Genomic DNA, 19,888 nt, shown 5'->3' with positions numbered 1-19,888 from the left:
GTTTTTTCTTTATCTGACAGCACATTCAGCTCCCTGATAGCAGGCTTTGCATTTTGAGTTGGAATATGCCTCTGCCACACACCTACAGCTTTCCATCACAGGCAATAGATGTATTTTGGTTTTTTCTTGAATCTTGTTTTGTGTAATACTTTGTTAGCTCCAGACAGATGTGGATGGATGGATGGATGGATGGATGGATGGATGGATGGATGGATGGATGGATGGATGGATGGATGTTAAGTCTCAAAATAGCAGTTCCTGCTGTTGCTGTGGATTTTTCTTTTTTTTTCCTTTCAATGCACAAGCAGACAACTGCCTCCTTCCTCAGTCAAAGTAGTTTTAGGATACTTATGTTCTCTAACAAGATCTGCCAGAGGTTTTCCACTGGAACAGATTTCCACAAGGAAAAGCCTGATTGAGAAAACCAGCTCTGTTTATGCAATCATACCAATTTTGACAAAATTTTAGAGGAAAGATAAATTCGGACTTTTTATCAGCTCCAGTCTCAGAAGTTGACTCAGACACAAAAACTGTGCAGAATTGAAACCTCATCCTTTATAGATTTTTACATATCCTGGTTCCTCATGTAAAAAATTTGAATGAGCAAAAAAAGAGCTGTATCCAACGACACCATTAATCATTTCTGCATTCCATGGTATGAGACTTGAATGTTTCTCTCTCAATGTTGTGAGGATAAAAAAACCCTCTCAGTGGTATTACTGCATTAGATTGTTGAGCATGACAGGGGCATGGGCAGCTTCCAAGCATGCCAGTGTGCTTAGAGCAAGGGAATGCTGCAAGAAAAGCTTTGAGACTGGTCAGTGCTCTGTCTGCAAATCTGTGCCACCTTAGCCACCACTGAGTCACAGGCTGAGGCACTGCATTATTTCCGAGACACAGAACCCCTGTTCTTTCATTGGACACATTAAAGCATGGGCAGCCGCTGCTACAAATGCTGCAATGCCTGACTTCTTCCTGCAGCTTTCAAACAGGCACTGAAATTTTTCTATTCTGAATGACACCTACATAAAGCCATGAATAAAACATGCTCTAAACTAGTTCCTGCAAAAGGTGACTGAACCCCCAGCCTTTAGCCCACAAATTCCATCTATAGAAACAAAGAATACAGGTTTGGTTCAGAGAAGTAGCTGTTGAGATCACCAGATCTGGACCTGGATCTGTCAGCAATCAACACTTAATACAGAGTAGAATGATAGAAAGAGGGGAAGGGAGGAAAGAGAGAAAGAAAGAGAGAGAGAGAGAGAGAGAAAGAAAGTGAGAGAGAGAGAGAAAGAAAGTGAGAGAGAGAGAGAAAGAAAGAGAGAGAGAGAGAGGGGAAAGGGAAAGGGAAAGGGAAAGGGAAAGGGAAAGGGAAAGGGAAAGGGAAAGGGAAAGGGAAAGGGAAAGGGAAAGGGAAAGGGAAAGATACACCAGGACAAATAACAGAGGAGCTCAAAATTTCTCTAAGATGAGGTAAAGAGGACAATGTCCTCTGATTATTATCTATCAGTACTTGAACCACGGTTAGGGTTGCACCTTGAGACCAAGAGGATCCTTATCACATCAGATACTGGGTGGTGACTTGGGAATTAGACTACAAAATCTTAGCTAAGTGATTTAAAGGATTGACTGGGCACATATAATCCTTTAGACATAAACCATTGACCAAGTCTGGGACTAAGTCTGGATCTTGTTGCATCTAAACCCCACTCTAAGGAGGAGTATAAAATGCAAGGGATTCTCTTCTGAATCTCATGAGTCAACAGGAGGGTTTCCCTGACAGTTCTTTGACTCTGTCCTCTCTGCAGTAAATAATCAAGTGTACCTTGCCACTGAATTTTGTACAATCAAACTTTATCACATTGTTGGTTTATATCCGTAAGCATATTACTACTTCTCTCTTATGAGTGAAGTACCTTACTCCATATGCGAGATATAAAAAAAAGAAAATCAAGAATAATCACAGACAACCTTTATGTAAGAGATTTCTGGGCTGCTTTCATCCAGCATGGAGCAAAATTATCCCATCCCTGTCAATCTGAGAATAGAAGTAACCAAGATTCTCGTCTTGGGTTGCAGTAGAGAAGCTGCTTAGGACCCAGAATCAAACCCTGGTGACCTCAGCCCAGACTGCTGCTGCAGGAGGCTTTCAGGCTCTGCCTGTTAACCACATTTTCAAAGTGATCTTCAGTTCACATCTCCTGATTTTCTTGTATGAGCTGTACAGCACCAGTTAATTGCCTCTGTCTGAAGTAGCCTCCTTAGCATGTAAAATCTCTCCATGTCTTCTCTTTTCTTTTTCCCTCTGCAGTGCACTGTGAAAGGAACCTTTAAAGAGATTTACAGAAAAACAAGGAGGTTGCAACTTGAGCATTTTCAGATGGAAAAGGGCAGATTAAATTGATGCCATGGTAAATTCTTTCCTCTTACAAAATGGAGCTTTAAAAAAAAATCTAAATAAATTCTACTGTTAAACAAAGAAATTACTATATCTCTTTTGGTTAGGATTTTTAAAAAGTGATATGTAGGTATCTAACTTTGCCAAATAAAAGGCCTCATTCCTCTTCCACTGGGGGCTAAAGCCTTTCTAGAAACAGTCCTTCCACAGAGAGAATCTCAGGTTGGAAACAAAAACCTCTCAGAGGCCAAGACAGCAGTCAATGGGTACAAGTATTGGCTATTCAACCTGCCTAAGAGAGGCCAAGATCTGAGTTGAAAAACTGAAGAGAATAAAAGAAAAAAGATAGCTTGTTGTTGGTTCTCATCTTGAAAACATGCAGACCCACCACAAGTGCTAAACAGATCAGCACAAACTGAAATGAAAATGCAACACAGCCTACAAATCAAGGGACAGGCAAAAATGGAATAGTTGGGACCAACAATGTTTATTTTCCCTAGAGAAAAAAAAAAATCATGTAACTTCTCCATAACACAACAAAAATTACAGAAGTTAAAGAAAAGAAAGGCACAGATTTCCGTATGCAACTTATTATTACATCTGGGGTTCATGACAAAGTAATTAATATGCTGCTGCCAAAAGATAAAACCAAATTGGACAGAATTGCAGTCCTGATTTTCAGCCAGGCTTAAGACCTGTTCAGAGCAGGTAGAGAGAAGGAGCCTTTGAAGTGGCACAAAAGGTGGACAGACTGATGAATAATGCATGTCATGAAGCAGCCTCTACTTGCATATGAGGATCTCTTGGCTTGATCCCCTGGGAAATGGGATGTCCATCACTGGGGTGCTGTGAAAGGTGAAGAGCTGAGGCATCTTGTTCAGCTTGAAATGTGTGGATGTGCCCTGGCTGGCGCCCTGTGCCATGAGGGCTTTGTAATGTTTAGCAGTGTCCTGGGTTGAGGTGTATTCTATTACCATCCTCATGAGCTGTGGAAATCAGGTGGGGCAGTGTTTCCTTGCCTCCTCCCCCCAGACCATCTTGCTGTTAATGGCCCATCATTGTCCTGCTGCATGACTCAGAGATAACTCCCTCCGGACTATCTTCTGTTAATGAGCCTAATCAACACTTGGCCTCATGACTCATCATCCCATTGTGAGATGCTCCACCCAGAGGGAGGAACCAAGCACCCCATCGTGGATATAATCTGAGATGCTGAACACCAGAGACAACCCTTCCACTGGATTTCCAGAGGACAGAAGCTACACAGCCACCACTGGACCTTCTGAGGAAGAGCAGACCCTTTTTCTACAGGATCACCACTTCAGAGGACTGCAGCCACCATTCCACCAGACTGCTACCACCGCCCTGCCTAACAGGGTGTCAGGTTGTATCTTGACTCTGTCAGTTTGAACCAATGTTTTCTTTTAGTTTTTCCTTTTCTTTAATTTCCCCATTAAACTGTTATTCTGAGTTGGTGCCTCCCACTGGTTTGTTTTCAAACTACTACAAGCAGCCACCCCAAGAGTAAAAGAGCCCTGCTGAAAAGTTCCATGCTGGCTGCAAAAAGACAGTGCTGCAGCTCCTCTTTTCCCTTGAGGTTTGACTCAAATGTGACCCCACAGGGGAGAAGAAGGAGTTGCTTTCTGCTGGGAATGGCATGTCAGAGTTTGGTACCTTGTGTTGCAGCCTAGCTCAGACATTTCAGCATCGTGACAGTGTTGGTCAGCTGGCCCAACACTGCTGATCTCTGCCTGCTGCAGTGTGTTCTTGGGATGCTGGAAGCTAATGCCTGCTTGAACAGCCTTACAGCCACCCCTGTTCCCTCTGCTTTCCTCAATTTCCCTTGTGATATTTAGCTATACCCAAAGGTCAAAATATGCTTTAACTGCTCGTGTAACACTCACATTTTCTTCTGAAATTTTGCTGTCAAGCACAGGCCTTCACTATGACCTTAAACTGGCAGCCAGCTATTACTGGCTATCAATCCACGAGTGAAACCCGTGCTCAAGTGAAGATGATGCACACCAGCAGTACAGCACTGCAGCCTCCTTGTTCTGGATCAATAAAACATGCTCTTCATTCCTAAACAGTGTGATTTTCTCAGTCTGATCTCTTTCTCATCTTTATCTGATGGAAGAGTCAGCTTTGTAGAAGCACTGTGCCTGGTTAGACAGCAAAACTCTTTAATGGTTTATATCACTGCTCTGGAAATCTAAAATTCACTTCAAGCCACAGCAAGGCAGAAGGATACAAGTCAGCTTACAGAAAATTAAGCATGCATGTATTCCAAAAACTTCCACTACCCTTTTTCCTTCATGTCATGCAGGAAGTGGGAAAGTAGGGAAGTTACAAAGAGAAAAAAAAAAAAGTCAAAATCTCATGACCAAAGCATTTCAAGGAGCAGCAGAGCAATCGAGTGATGAGCACAGCACGTATGAGTCCAAATAAACAAAAACCGGGGTTTGAGTGAGGAGACCGCAGAGCTTCTCTCGAGAGAGGCATCTCTGTTTCCCCACCATTAACAGTGCTGGGGAATGGAGATCCTCTGTGCAAAGGTACCAATTAGCATTCAGCAAAAAATCATAGCTCAAAACACTCGGATCACTGCACAGCCTCCTGCTCCTGCTCTCTGCACGCAGCAAACATGGGAAGAAAGTAAAGAAGGGAGATTCTCTGGGAATTCTCTTCAGGGCTTTGTAAATTGAAGCTAATTAAGTGTCACAGAGAAGTTTTGCTGCCAACCAAGTGAAGGATTTGTGTGTTTATACATATCATGGGCATGTCATGCAGAAAGCCATCAGACCTGACCAGATGAAACAGGAGACGCCAGAAAACCCCCTTTGCAGGCTCATGACCTTACAAATAATAAACAATTAGGAGTATTCTGTATTTATCCCGCAGGAGTTCAGGTTTAGGCACCTCCCAGTGCCTAAAGGGAGACTACAGAAAAGTTGCAGAGGAACATTTTACAAGGACATGTAGTGATAGGATAAGCTGTAATGGCTTTAAACAGAAAGAGGGCAGATTCAGGTTAAATATTTGAAAGAAATTCTTTACTGTGAGTGTGGTGAGACACTGGCACAGGTCGCCCAGAGAGGTGGTAGATGGAAGAAGGAAACCCTACAAAGAGCTCCCACCTCCCATGTAGTGGAAGACAACTGTGCAGACACTACCAAATGTCATGTCTAACTACAAAAGTGAAAAATATCTTTGAAAATCCAGTCCCTGCTGTCCCTGTTTCTCAGTTCCACTGTCTGTAAAACTGGAGTAACACTAATCTAACGTAATTCAATCCAATCTACAGCAATCAGTAGTTATCTGTAGCAAATCTCAACAGAGGCTTTGAGGAGCTAAAACATTACAGCAATGGAGCCCACAGACATATCCTAGCTGATGACTGTTTCTTCTTCACTCCTTATCTCCTCTCTTGTGAGGATAATGCATCAAAAACGCAGTTCACTAAGTTCTGGTCGAGTTTTGAAAATTACTTTCTAATGTGTGTATGTTTTCCCTTAGGACTTGATGTTTTCCCCACAGATTTTTACAAATTTTTCTGTCACTTGACCATAAAGTTATTTCTAAATGGAAAAATATACCTTTAAAAAGAACAACTAAATTTAAAAGCCCTCTAAATGTAACAAGCCAGAGCCATCCACCAGAAAAAAAAGACTAAACCAACTATATTTCTCCCCAAATAACCTTTCCAGCATTTGCCTCTTTCAGAGGTCTAAATATTTTAGATCTTCTTGCCTAAATATTGAAGAACCAGGGTAAAACTAAATGCTAGAATTTAAGAGGGCTAAGACTGTTGGTATAACAAGAGCTGTTGGCAGTTCTGACATAGCCTGGTTTTTCTTTACCATCAGCCATGTGCTGAATTAAGCCCACTGAAGTTATGTCAAGAGGACTAAGGGAAGTTGTCACCATGGTGGCATCTAACCCATCTTAAGGGAGTGGAGAATGAGCCTTGGCTTTGGACACTGGAGTAAATACCCCATCTTTAGTTCTTGGAGCAGTAAGGGGAGGGCAATCTGCTGTGCAAAATAAAAAAAATATGGTACCAACAGAAAGCAGTGCATTTTTCAACACAAGATCTCATTATTGATTAAATTTATTTAGAGCAAAATTTTTAAAAATAAGGCATGGCCTGAGTTACAAGTGACTAGCTAATGTTTGACAGGGTTCCCAAAGGAACCAGCAGTCAGAGACACCTACATTGATATCATGCTCACAATTACAGACAAAGCATGATTTAACCTTGCCTGCTTTATCCATTTCTGCCTTCTGCTCCACGTAGAGATTCATAAATCTTCTGTGCACTGATATCAGCATTTTTGCAATCCTTATTTGCCTATTTCAAAAGAACTGGTATCTTCAAATTCATGTGAGCATCCTTTTTCTGTTGGTCCAGACAACAGGCTGCCTCTCCAAGGATTCATCAAGATTGAAATGCAGACATAAATCTAAGTCTGCTACCACAATTACCCTGATCAGAATAAACAAAGCTTTTCCGAGACCGGATTTTAGGAAAATAGACCCACTCTTTTTTCCCCAAGCTCTGACTGCTGTGCCTTGTATTTTTATAGATAAATCACTCTCAGGTTTGCTGATTACACTCTGGTATTCAGCCATCCATCTGGACACACAAGAAACATCCTGGATCTTGGGAACTGGCAGGCAAGAATTTAATAGCATAATTCTTCCCACTTTTCTTACCCACACTGACAACTAGTAACACAGTAGACGAGGCTGATGCTACAAGAGGGATGCAATTTGAGATTAGGATGTCTACATTCAGGTGTTTATATGAGTACCAGGTGTCTAAACTCCTATTAGAGTCAACAGGGATCTAGTCAAAGGAAATCAATGGAATATAAGCAGCAAGTCAGGGAGCAGCCAGCCCACAGCAACCTTGCAGTGAGTTTCATCACTCCCTAGACACTACTATGTCCCATTGACTATAATGGGAGCTTAGGTATTGCCTGTCCAATTCCACTGACTAAATGAAGATATCTAGCATCATTTGAGATGTCCCAGCACCTCCAAGACACACTGTTGGTGCTGGCAGACACAACACAGGACCTGTGGTAAGTTCATGTCCCTGTGGAACACAGCTGGAAGGATATGTGGCATCTCACACAGCACTAGTGCAGAAAAATCCTGCCACTAAATTACATGTGAGCAGAAATAAATGTCTAAATATCGGTGCTGTAATCCTAAACTGAGTCCTATACTTCAAGGATCACCTTACACTGGTTTCCCAATTAGTGCAGAGAGAGAGTTTCAATCTTTCTGAGGACTCATTCAAGCCAACTCCCTTGCAGCACTTTGGCATTTTTTCACCTCTGCAGCAGCACTGGCTATAACATTTTTACTTTTTTTTTTTGGTTGCTGTTTTATTAAATGAAATTGGAAATCTTGAAAAATGCATGAACTCTCATGGTTAGAAATGCTGTTACAGTGGTGCTCAGGAGTGCTATTACAGCACACATAGACACGGAGCCAAAATGTGAAGATTTGTTCATATTTACACATCAGAAAGGAAGTTTCCCTCCAGTGATGCTCCAGTACACCCTTCTCACTCATCAAAAAATACCTGGTTTTTGGCAAACACTATCACCTGAACTCCATGGTGCTGTTGACAGGATCAGGCATGCTGGCTTTGAAACCACACATGGGACAGTAGATACCTTTTCTACCACACAATGTAAGCATACAGCTTTGCTCTGGTAAAACCTACATTTTATTATTTTACTGCAGTATTTGGGTGCATCTGTGCACTTCAGCCTCTGCAAAGAACAGCTACTTCTCAGGTAAATACAGTCAGTCTTCATATGAATGTTACAGTCTTAGTTAAACTGCTAAGTCTGGAAACAACAATGGTAGGACCACTGTGAAATTTGCTCCCTAAGTCTTTTTAATTTCTATTTCCAAAGCATGAGAGTATAAAAGTGACAATTTCCATTGAAAAAAATATTAATTTTTTTTTCTGAATGATGTCCATATCAAAATCCAAATCTAACAAATGCTAGCAAGGAGATAAGAAAGGATCTTTCAAGAAAGAATAAGTAATTTGTGGTAATGTCTCTACAAACTATAATTTAACATGCAATAGGCCTCATTTTTGTACAATCACTAAAACTTTAAGCACCAGGAACTATCGCTCTTCATTAGGGATTCTTCAATAAATTTTATGTTTTACACTGAAAGCTTCAGAGGCAATTCTTCCATCAGCACACAGATTTAAGGATGTTGCTTCTGCTGGCATTACTGGAAGTTAGACATGGATATCCTTCCTGTGCTTAAAGAAAATAAAGACAATCTCCCTATCTTTCAGTTAGTCCATATCAGCTGCCAATCACAATTTCTCTGGTGAAAAATATATGCTGTAAAATATAATGAAGATAGAGCAAGAAAGTATGTGAGGAAGGTTAACTGTTGGAGGTCACTTACAATATTCTGCTGTCAAAGATAGTTTTAGCATTTTTATCATAATGCTGTGATGGTGAACAGCATTGATCACTTTCCATTAAAATCATAAAAAGCACTGAAGTTTTCTAAAAAAAAAAAGGATAAAAGAGAAAAAAACCCAGCAACAAATTACTGCCATAACTAAAGAGTTTGAGGGTTCATAAACAAATTCTTTCCTCCCTCCTTCCTTGGCTAATACTTTCATCACTTTCACTGTGATCATGCATGGCTAGATGCAGCTTCTGAGTGGCAGCTTGAACTACCTTCATAAGAGCCATCACTACCTTTTCAGGGGCCCATTAAAGATACCTGTTTTGCAGTCTAAATCAGCCCCTTAGTGCCCCTGAGCTGATCAAACCAGCAAGGCAAATTATTTTTTGTGCTACAAATGCACTTTACAGGCAAAAATACACACAGATTAACAAAAAAACTATATATATACAAGCAAATTTCCCTTATTGTTTAATGTAAGGGAAAACCAGCTGGTTTTATTTACTGAAAGTAAATTAACTTTGTAAAGTGGAGTATTCGGTGCCCTCCCCTGCCATAAAAAACACCCACCCAAAAACAGTAGGAGCAGAGCAGGCCTAGGAAGGAAGCAGGAATGAACCCTAAATGAGGGATTGAAAGATACAGACGGGGCACAGATATGCTCTGCAATACTGCTTCAGCCTTAGGGAATTCTAACAATATCAAGATAACTCAAGTGATTAAATTCAGAACGAGTCAGAAAATGTGAAGGTACAGAGCATGCAGAGATTAGGACCTGGGAAATTAAAGGATAGTCCTGACCTGCTGGAGGAGAGATCTCTAACAGTAAAGAGTGGCTAAAGCTGGAGTAAGTGACTGAAAAACTTCAGTGGCCTCTGCTGGCAGATTAATTGTGCAACGGGTGGTCAGACAGGAGGACTGGCAGTGAGGCAACACAGCGTGTCGAGGGAAATGTGTTTCACTGCCTGCTCCCAGTGGGCTCCAGGTGCAGCCCTGAGAGGTGCTAACCAGTGTAAGAGAAGCCCTGTGACAATCAGCGAGCTCACACACAGAAATCACTGCTAAGAACCAAGAATATAAGGGGAAGAATAAAGTTCTAAGCTTGAGGGATGACCATAAAGCAATGAACAAATTTAAAATCTAAGTTCTTTGATGTAGGAAGCAGTATTCTGCTGTCTGGTTGGAGATCCTCTTGTTCAATCGAATCCCAACATGCAACTAGCATTCCTACAGAGTGCTGCAATAGAAATAACACTGATGTTAGTCCCTGCTGCTGGACCTTTCCTGGACTTGTAACCTGTGAAAAACTCTTTGATCCTCCATTTAGGAGAACAGCTAAAGTAGTGGCAAAAGCTCTGTGTGAGGTCATTATCTAGAAAAATTGGACTTGAATATAAAACTGCACTAAAAATCTGCAAACACTAGGATGGCTGGGATGTTAAGGGAAAGTCAAGAGCCTAGAAGTGTAAACTACTAATAAAAAAAAGAAATTCTGTGGTGTATCTGCTGCCCTGAGTAGCAGTAAATTACCAGCAGCACACATCTGTCTGCCATAATTTCAGCCTCTTCCTAGCATTCCAATTTGCCATCTGCAGATAACAAAATGAGCTGGTTTCAAAATGTTGACATCCTGCCCCTTTTCAATTTTCCAGCAGAGCTGAGAGGGGTCCAGTGCCCACCACCTTTGTTAGTCCCCAAGCTTCTCCCTAGGGCTCTCACCAAGGACAAGCCCTGACTTTGCTGCAGCATACTTTATTCTGCCTAATTGAAGACATGACACCTAGGAGGGCTGTACATGCTCTCTTTTTAAATTACCAAAGATCTTATCATTTTAACAGCCTTCCTTTCAAGTGAGCTGAAAAATTGATGTGGTCCCTGCTTACCCTCCATGTGCTACATGCCTGCAACACTACTGTCTTTTGGGTACATGCATTCCCTCCCAGGTTGTCTTTTGGAGCAAGGTTTGGATGACAGGGAACAGGGACTGTGCAACCTACTATATTTCTGTCCCTCCTCTACCTTTTTTCCTTCATTCCAAGGAATGAATGGCACTAAAATTTGTTAAATTCTCAGATTTTAAGCACAGTAACATAAAGCCAACAATAAAGATAGAAGCCCCACTTAGTGGGTTACCAAGTTATCCTCCTCCACCAAAGAGCTCACAGACCATGCAAGGGAAGTGCTCATCCTTACTTTCACCAATAAAAAACTAAAGCGTGAGCAGAACCATTTTCCCAGTCTCAATGAGGTGCAACTACTGTTGACTGCTGTGAGTTCACATCACATCCCCAAGATCATGCTTACACTGGGAGGTTAAAAGCAGATTAGAGAAGTTTTCTTGATGGCAGCAGTGTCTGGCCTTCAAAATCAGCCAGAACCTACAAATACATGACAATGTAAAGCCTAAACCACTCAGGCACTGTCCCAATGTAACTCAGGGCTTAATCCATAGATCAGGACATTCCCCTCAAGTGTTTTAGCCAAACTTTATTTGTGTAAGTGCCATGAAATGCAAATTATCCTTGACTATACCTAAATACATGGTAAATCAGTGCTACCTGATAATCAAACTATTTCATTGATAAGAAAAATTTTAAAAAATTTAAAATTCCAGCATGTCAATCTGCTTATTTTAAAAGCAGCATAAAATGTCCTGGTATAATGCAAAGATCATAAACATCAAACTCTCCAGACTAGGCATGGGCAAACTGCATGAAAATAAAGAAAAGCGCTAAATAAATAAATGAATGAAAGCAAATCACTTTCCTAGGTTTACTTAACAGTGCTGATATAGAAATAAGTCAATTCCATTCTACTGAGAAAGAATTTGAGTCTGAAGATAATCCCTTTTCTTTTTTTTTTTCTGTAGCCTAGAGGTTCTTTGTACTCCCATTGAAATTGTGGTCTCGAGTAATCCATACAGCATTCACAGCATGATATTATATCTATTTTATTGGGAAACACAATAATCAAAATGCTAGAATAAATCTTCTTCCTATTATTTCATTTAAGCATTGAAGTATTGAAGTGGCTAAGCTAGTTTATTTTGATTATCAGCCCATTGGTCTTGGTATTATAAATTAACACCACAATTTTGACAGAGCTTCCAGCTATCTAACGTCTGAAAATCCGATTTTGTTTAAGCACATATCATGCTAAGGTTTATTTTGGAAATTTCAATTAATCAGTTCTGGTCAATAAAAAGTTAATATAAAGTTGTTTGCTGTTAAATGACATTGGCACTCACACATTTGCTCTGTCCTACACCAGTTAAAAAGCCATTGCAGATTCCCAGTTATAGAGCTCAGAGCTCTGGCTGCATTTATAAAGCACCAACTGTTAGTTAATTTTGTTAGCATAAACACCCAATAAAATTTTATGGTGTGTTCAGCTCTCATTAAAGATGAAAAACAGTGGCAGAGCAGCACCCACAAATACACAGGGATGGTTCTGTCACCACTGATGCCCAGAACTCATCAGATTCAGGGCTTCCTGTGCCTGAGGACACTGCAGGGATATGGAGCACGAAATCCCACGCACTGCTGGGAACCCCTTGAGCTCCACACAGCCCTTCTGTAATGCTCCAGGCAAATATTTAATGGGGGAGGAAGGGTCTTTCTCCAGACCCTTAAAATAACAGCTGTTGTAGGCAAAGTACACCCTTGCTGGTGCATATTTGCTCAGGGCTACAAAAATCACAGCTCCTTTGGCTCCCCATCACCCAAAATATCCTCAACAGGATGCTACCTCAACACCAGGGCTAGAGGAGCCTGCTGTTCCTCAGGTTGCATCCTGTGGTGAGATTCCCTTCAGTCAGGGAAAGCACAACCCCTGCCAGGAGGTTTTTTGATCACTCAGGACGCTTACAGCATTAGCCTGGCCATCTCCCTTTGGCTTCCTATCCTTCAAAGGGGCGTTTGAGCCTTCCTCTGAAATTTCTGGTCCTGACCCACCATTATTCTTCTTGCCAAATATCCTGCTAAGTGGACCTTTATAAGACAGCTGACACTCAGACAGTCCCAGGAAGCACTCAAGGGAACATGGCTGAATTAACTGCCAAAAGCCATCAGGTTTACAGGTAGAATTATAGAGAAAGCAGATTTCACTGTCTGAAATAATAACAAGATCAAACCAAGAAGTTCCCACAACTGTTGCTCCTAAAATCCTTAGGGCTGGGTTGCTTAAGGCCATAGACATTTCTAAAATAATCTTTCCATTTACATCAACAGAAGCAGAACTTCTCTCACTAAATTCAGTGCCTGTTCCAGATAGTGTTCACTAAAACTTACAGTTTACAAGAAAGTCAAAGAATGTAATAAAAACCAATTTCAAACACTTTCCCCTAAGTTCCTTGGCATGTCTTCTTGATTTAGAGTTCACCACTTGAAGTCTTGATGGGTTTTGCCTCTGCAGCTCTGTGGAAGTTCCTCCCAAAGGATGTAGAAGATAGAGGATCTACACAAATTGGTACAGGGGAAAGAACTAAATCAACACTACATAGTTCCACTTCATGTACAAAATGAAACCTTGTTCCTTCAGGAGCCAAAATAATACCTGGCTCCCTAGTGGACAGAGGACCCAAGTGTACAGTTTTCTCTCCCTTCTTTGCCCACAGATTTTTCCTGCTGACACCTACCCTGGGCAAGGGATAACATGCTTCACAGAGAGGGATAAGCTGGTGGGATATGGGGAACACATGCTGATGAGCCTGCTGGCTCTTAAATGGACAATGATTAGCATTGCCTTTTTTTCTATGGCAGAAAAGCTCAAACTTCAGTCTGTAATCTCTACCTAGTCTGAAATTCTCACAGAATTTGAGATTGTTATTATTCTCTTATGCTTGGTAGGTTTGGTGGCTTACTCCTGGCACTTCACTGCCTGCAAAACCAGAGTAATTCTCCCATTCTCCCAGCTTTTTGCTCCTTATTGTCAGCTTAAACCATAGACACACTGAAGGCCAAGCCATTTCTGTCTGTGTGGGGTCACAACATCCAGCAGGATGGGGCACTGATCTTGTCTGTGTCTCTCATGCAGTGCTATATTAGACTACTCAGGAAGGTTGACGTTTTGAGTTGGAAGTGTAATTTCTAAGCCACTGCCCTCTGAGTAAGGCTGGATTTTGGAGGTAGCTGACTGATCATGTTTTAACATCCTGGTAGCTACATCAAGTCCTACTTTAATACTTATTAGGTGTGGAAGTCAACCTTGAATTCCCACTAGAGCACTAAAATTGGGCAACTCAAAAACGCACTGCTTAGCTGTGCCCATGCAGGGTAACTTACCACTCACAGTAAAATACAATGTGCAAGTAAAGCTGAACTTGTTTCCACTTCAGCAGTAACACAGAGGAGCCAGCACAACTTCCTTATCTTAATTTTCTGCATCCAAGAGTCCTAGAAATGCTGTGCCTCTACTGCTTCCATAACTTTGGAGGTATTGAATCTTTCTGCAATTAAACCAACATAAATAAGCAGTAATTCAATTGAAATCATTGGAATTCATATGAGGGGAATAGTTCATGTAAAAGAGAAGACAATTAGATTTACCCAGTGTAGATGCAATAATCTCTTATTGATCGTTTAAGGAATAAACTATAAAAACAAACTCCCTCACAATCTGTTAAAAGGACATTATGGACCTCTTGCCCACAGCTGTACAAAAGTTGCACCATCCCTTTAGATCAGGGCAGCCAGAACACCCTACATCAGCAGTTTGTTTTTCTCCTAGGTTAAATTTGTTCTTTTGAAAACAATGAGAGAGAGAAAACCAGGGGTACAATCATAACTGCATTTTCCATTCAGCTTAATTGAGTGTACTTTACTTTAACAAACACATTACATTACCACATTGAGTTGTTTTCATACCCACATTCTTACATAGCAATACTGCTAATTCAGACAATTGTTTCTCCTTTCAAAGGAAAGAAAAAAAATAATCTGTCCAAATGATTTGCTGTTATCCTTGAGCACTCATTGTTGCTGATTAAAAGTGAGGTTACAGTTATTCAGGTGGATGTCCTAACTTTGTTTCAGCAAGCTTTTTTTAATGCTTACGTAAACAGCACCGAGAGAGGAAAAATTGGTTTTTTAGTATGTTTTACAGTCCAAAATGTGTGTCGTGTGTTGACACCAACAAAATCCATGATGGAAACAAGCCCCATTTTCTCAGTTTTGTTTCATTTTACTATACAGCCTGAGGGATTCTCATCCCTGCTGTTGAGGCAGGAAAACACTTGTCTCCCATCCACACATGAGGATTGGAATCAGGAAGAGGTTAAAGCCTAGCTCCACAAAATAAAGATACAAATGTCTAATAAACACATAATCAACCCTCCAAACACATAATCAGTTTGGGTATTCATCAGTGGTGCCATAAGCTGCATATGAGGATGGCAAAGGAGCTGGACTGACATCTCATGGGACAATGGGGATCGGATTAGGGAGACCTGATCCAGAAGGCATGCACTGACAATGTCCAAGACTGAGCTCCACACAAAACAGCTAAAACTGCTGCAATTGTTCAAAAATACAGTCAGAGAGAAGTTGGAAGAGGCTGAATAGCAGCAGGGTTGTGCCAAACAACGTCCTGATGTGCTGCTGAGGTTACTGCACAGATCTGGGGGTTTAGACTGTACCCTCTAAATTGTGCATGTCAACCAATGGTTTGGCTAAAGGCATTTTCATCTAAAATAAAGAGACAGTGCATCCCCCTCTCCCCAGGAGGCACTGTGAGTTTCCATCTTACCGACTCCAAAGAACAGCCCTGAACTCTGCTCTGGCCCTTCTCCAAAAGGAGAGAAGGGAGGGCTCCTGCTGTGGAGCAGCCTGTCTCCTGCTGGGTACAAGAGTCCCTAAAAGAATGGAAGCTGATGGGTCTCTGAGTCCTCATCAACACTTAGAAGGACACCAGATCCACAGATCCTGCTCCATGGGACACTTCCTTTCTCACTGGGTGAGGACAGGGATGGTCCTCAGATGAAGGACCCCAAGTATAGTTTCTAAAGAAAGAAGTTACCCCAAATGATTTCTGTTGATTTTCCTTCCTGAAGACAGATGAATTTGGGAGCCCCAACAAGAAACAAAGTGCCTTCTCACAGTGTCTTCCTTGGTATTAATTTAAGAAAAGAAGCGAAATTCAAGACACAATTTCTGTGTCTTGTATTGGCTGGTGTGGGGCTTTGGGCTGCTGAATAAAAGCCAAAAGCCAGAAGCTGCAACATGCACTGTTGAAAAGCCTGAGTCCCCATATGGACTTAGTACTCATTAATTGCTTCAAGAAATCTGTCAAAATGTGACAGCTTGGAACTGACCCCCAAATTCTTCTGGCAGGATCTGAGTGACTTTGCAGTAAAGTGCACTTCCTTAACCAGAGTCAAAGCCTGCTCCCAGCCCACACAAAAGGGGTGGGTGGGTTTTGTACAGACTCGGGCTGCTCACCACCCCAACCACCCCAACACATCAGAAATCTTCCTGTGACATAGCTTTTCATTACAGCATTGGGGTGAATCCTCTTGCCTTCCTCCCACAAATTGTCTTAGGAAAGGCAAAGGGATTAGTCACAGGCAGGAAAAAAGAGCATTAGAAGCTGTATGTACACAAACTATTTCTCAAAAATAGTTCTCTCTAGACAATAAATCAGTATTTCAATAGCACTCATGAGTGGCTTAGAGCTTCTAGCTCTTGGTTAGAAACAGCTAAAAACCATTACATAGAAATGTTAAAAATATATACACCTTTTAGTGGGCATGCATTACTAGAGTTTGGAATTACAAACAAGCCCATCTACTTAAGGGCTTTAATTGTATCCCTCCTTTAAAATGCTACCTCCCTTGCTCACCACAACTGAGCAAAGCTGTAAATCTTGCAAAAGAAATGTGAAGTCTAAGTGCTCATTGCCTAGCAAGAGGGAAACTCAGAAGAAGCCAGGAAGAAGAGTGACCTTACCTCAGTGAGTTGGCATTTGAGTTGACACATCCTAACAACTTTTTTGGGGGAGGAAAAAAACCCTAACAGGTTGTTTATTCAGCTGTGAAAACAAAGTGTTTTATTTATGATTAATTATTTGCTCAACACACTCCCCCTTGGGAAGACCCCAGCCCTCACCCACTGCTGCCTCTTTGCCTCCACAAACTTTCAGTTCTTCTGGAAGTTCCTTCTGTGCTTTTTCCTTTCTCTCATTCCCTCCCAATCTTTTCACAGCCTATGAAGGGCAGATGCTGTTGTAGCAACAGCCATGTGCTGACTGAGGTGCTGGGACAGGGTGGGATAGATTTCTCCCTTCTTCTTCCTCTATTCAGGTATTAAATAGTCCTTCTCTATTAAACAACAGATTTCCATGACACTTGTAGCAAGCTGACACAACATTACTCTTATTCTGTCAATTTTGGTTAAAATTGGCTGCGAGTTCAAAAGTTAGGAGATTAGAAAAGTCAGACAAATCCTGTTTGTGGTTCTGTGTTTTGTTTATCATTGAGGTTTTGTTTGTTTGTTTGTTGTTCAGAAAAAAACTCCAAACAAATGAAACACAGGTATTAAACATCTCACCAGCACTTCTAATTTCTATGCTTTAGAAGTCAGAGTCACAAAAAACTTGGCTATTCTGCCTCTTGTCTACTCCATCAGAGACCTCTTACCAATCAGTTACTTGACTTTTCAGCCCCATTTGATAAACTCTCATTTCTGAACTCTGCAAGGTTTCCTTGAAACTAAATCAGTCATGCACGGAGCTTTCTGTGTTTTAATTAAATCCTGAAATCATCAATAATTTCAAACTTATGACTTGAAAAAATTGTATTTATTTCTTGTGGAAAAAATATCCACATCCTACAGCATTTGAAAATGAGACGAAAATGCCTTCAAGGCAAATAAAAATGTATCAATTATCATGTGCTAAGAATATACACATTTGAGTCCAATCTCTCTTCTGCATTAAAGTATTAGGTCAGCAGCTTGATAGAATAAATTATTACTGATATGCAATAACCTTAGCTGTTCAACCCAAAACTCAAAGAAAACCAGAAAGTGCAAAGGAAGGAGGCCCAGCATTGAAATTACAGACAAGATCCAGGGGACCTTTAATTTAAGGCTCTTGAATTATGCAAAGAGCTTAGGTATGGGTTCAACTTCAAATATATGATTAGTCATGGAGCCAAGTAAATAATTTCAGCAGACTCATCTAATCTGTTTGTTTACTTCCGCAGCCCTCATCATGTTGCATCTTTTAATACTCACATAGCCTTATGACTAGTGGGTTTAATCCTAAAAACACTATATGAGAAAAGGAGGAACAACTGTATTAACTTCACAGAAGGGGAGGTACGAAGTAAATCTGTGTGCCTGAGAGTTTGTAGAGTCAGGTCTGCACTAACTAGACATGAAGTATACAACCAGGTGAGCAGCAGCAGCACCAGGATCTCAACACCGCAACACCAAGTCTAGAGGATGGAACAGGATGCCAATGTTAGAAGGCAAAATAAAATTTAAAAAAGTTAGCACAGCACCACTTCCAGTGAAAGGTAAATTTTGCATTTCTTTAGGGTGCATCCCATTAAGTATTATAGAATCATATCTCTCTACCAAATACTAGCCCCAAAAAGTATGTGAAATCTTGGGGAGGTGGTGTGTCCACCCCATAACAGAGAAACACAAATACGGAGAGAAACACTTCAAAGAGTTGCAGAAGAACAACATCAGCAGAATTGTCTGTAAGAGGGCACATGCATCTGCCTTTAGAGCACTGATACTCTGCAACATAAAGTAGTTGTGTAGGTGTAAGGGCTATGTTCGTCACTACATAAAAACATTAATGCAAATTTGACCTGGATGAGGTGCAAGCACCCAGTTACATTTCGATTGAATTCAGCAGAGTGCACAATAACGTGTTTAATCTCAGCTATTTATTTTCAATGCTGGCTATGCAAACACACCGTGGCAAGAAGTAAAAGCAGTAGATAAAGCTGTACCTGATCCCACGTTCCACTCCACCACAAGCCCTTACCTTCAAAGCATTTTATCCCGTTTGAAGCATGAGGTGCATGAGTTCCGACCGTTCCAGCACTTGATGCTGTGAGGCTACAGCACCCTGAGCGCCCGGTCCAACACCCGCCCGGGTCGCAGCCCGAAGGGGTCACCCCTGCGCGGAGGGACGGAGAGCCATGCAGAGCCATCCGTGCCCCAGCGCCCTGCGGGGAGGCGGCTCCACGCCCCGGGCGGCGGCGGGAGCCGGGGAGAGATGCTGAACTTCGCCAAGCGATGGGCTAGCGGGGAGCGCAGAGGCTGCTTCCCGGGGCCGGGGGGACACGCTCTCAGCTATAGGTTTGGGGAGCGGGAGCCGAGGAGGGGGGACCAGGTATCCCCGCCGCCACGCACCCCAGCGAGCCCCGCTCCCCGCGGGGCGGACCCCCGGCCGCTCTTACCTTGGAGCCCTTGCCGGAGCAGCGGACGTGGTTGCTCACCCCGGCCGTCTGGTTCATGCTGGGGCCGGCGGGCGGGCTGGAAAGTTGGGCTTCGGGCACGACTCTCCAAGGAGCGGCGGAGGGGGGATGGCAGCAGGCAGGGCAGGACGGCGTCTCCCCGCACCGCGATTCTCCCCCGCACCGCGATTCTCACCCGCACCGCGACTCTGCCCCCGTCCGCCGGGGTCTGCTCGTTGGCGGCGCTCCCGGCTTCCCGGCTCCAAAACAAAACCCGAAACACCCCCCCGGCCCCGGCACCGCTTTCCTCCCCCGCCCTCCGAAGCAGAGGCGAGGCGAGCCCGGCTCTGCCCGCCCCCCGCCCTCCGAGGCCGCCGCGGCAGCGGGGAGGGCTCGCCCGGCTGCGCTCGGCTCCGCTCCGCGCCCCGCGGGACGCTCCCCACCCCGGGGTCCCGGGCCCGGCCTCGCCCCCGGCACCGCTCACTCCTTCGGCATCATTTCATTTAATCCCCCACCCCAGCGTGGGCAGTGAGAAATCGCGTTAAAGATTTGCCACGGGCTCCCACGGAGCTGGTGTTTGACCCACTGGGGCTCGGGGTAGTGAGTCCAGCTCTTTA

General features: G+C 42.6%; 1 protein-coding gene across 1 annotated transcript in view; it reads right to left on the bottom strand.

Moving 5' to 3' along the window:
- The window catches only part of DPP6 (dipeptidyl peptidase like 6), a 543,541-nt gene extending 524,032 nt beyond the window's left edge, over nucleotides 1-19,509 (bottom strand). The window contains exon 1 of the mRNA XM_069006390.1: nucleotides 19,275-19,509. Within this exon, the coding sequence (XP_068862491.1) occupies nucleotides 19,275-19,331 (57 nt within the window). The 5' untranslated portion in view covers nucleotides 19,332-19,509. The remainder of the gene's footprint in view (nucleotides 1-19,274) is intronic.
- Nucleotides 19,510-19,888: the final 379 nt, after the last annotated feature.

Source organism: Aphelocoma coerulescens, chromosome 2 (genome assembly GCF_041296385.1).
Source record: "Aphelocoma coerulescens isolate FSJ_1873_10779 chromosome 2, UR_Acoe_1.0, whole genome shotgun sequence".
Taxonomy (NCBI): domain Eukaryota; kingdom Metazoa; phylum Chordata; class Aves; order Passeriformes; family Corvidae; genus Aphelocoma; species Aphelocoma coerulescens.
This window is presented reverse-complemented; position numbering and strand designations above follow the sequence as displayed.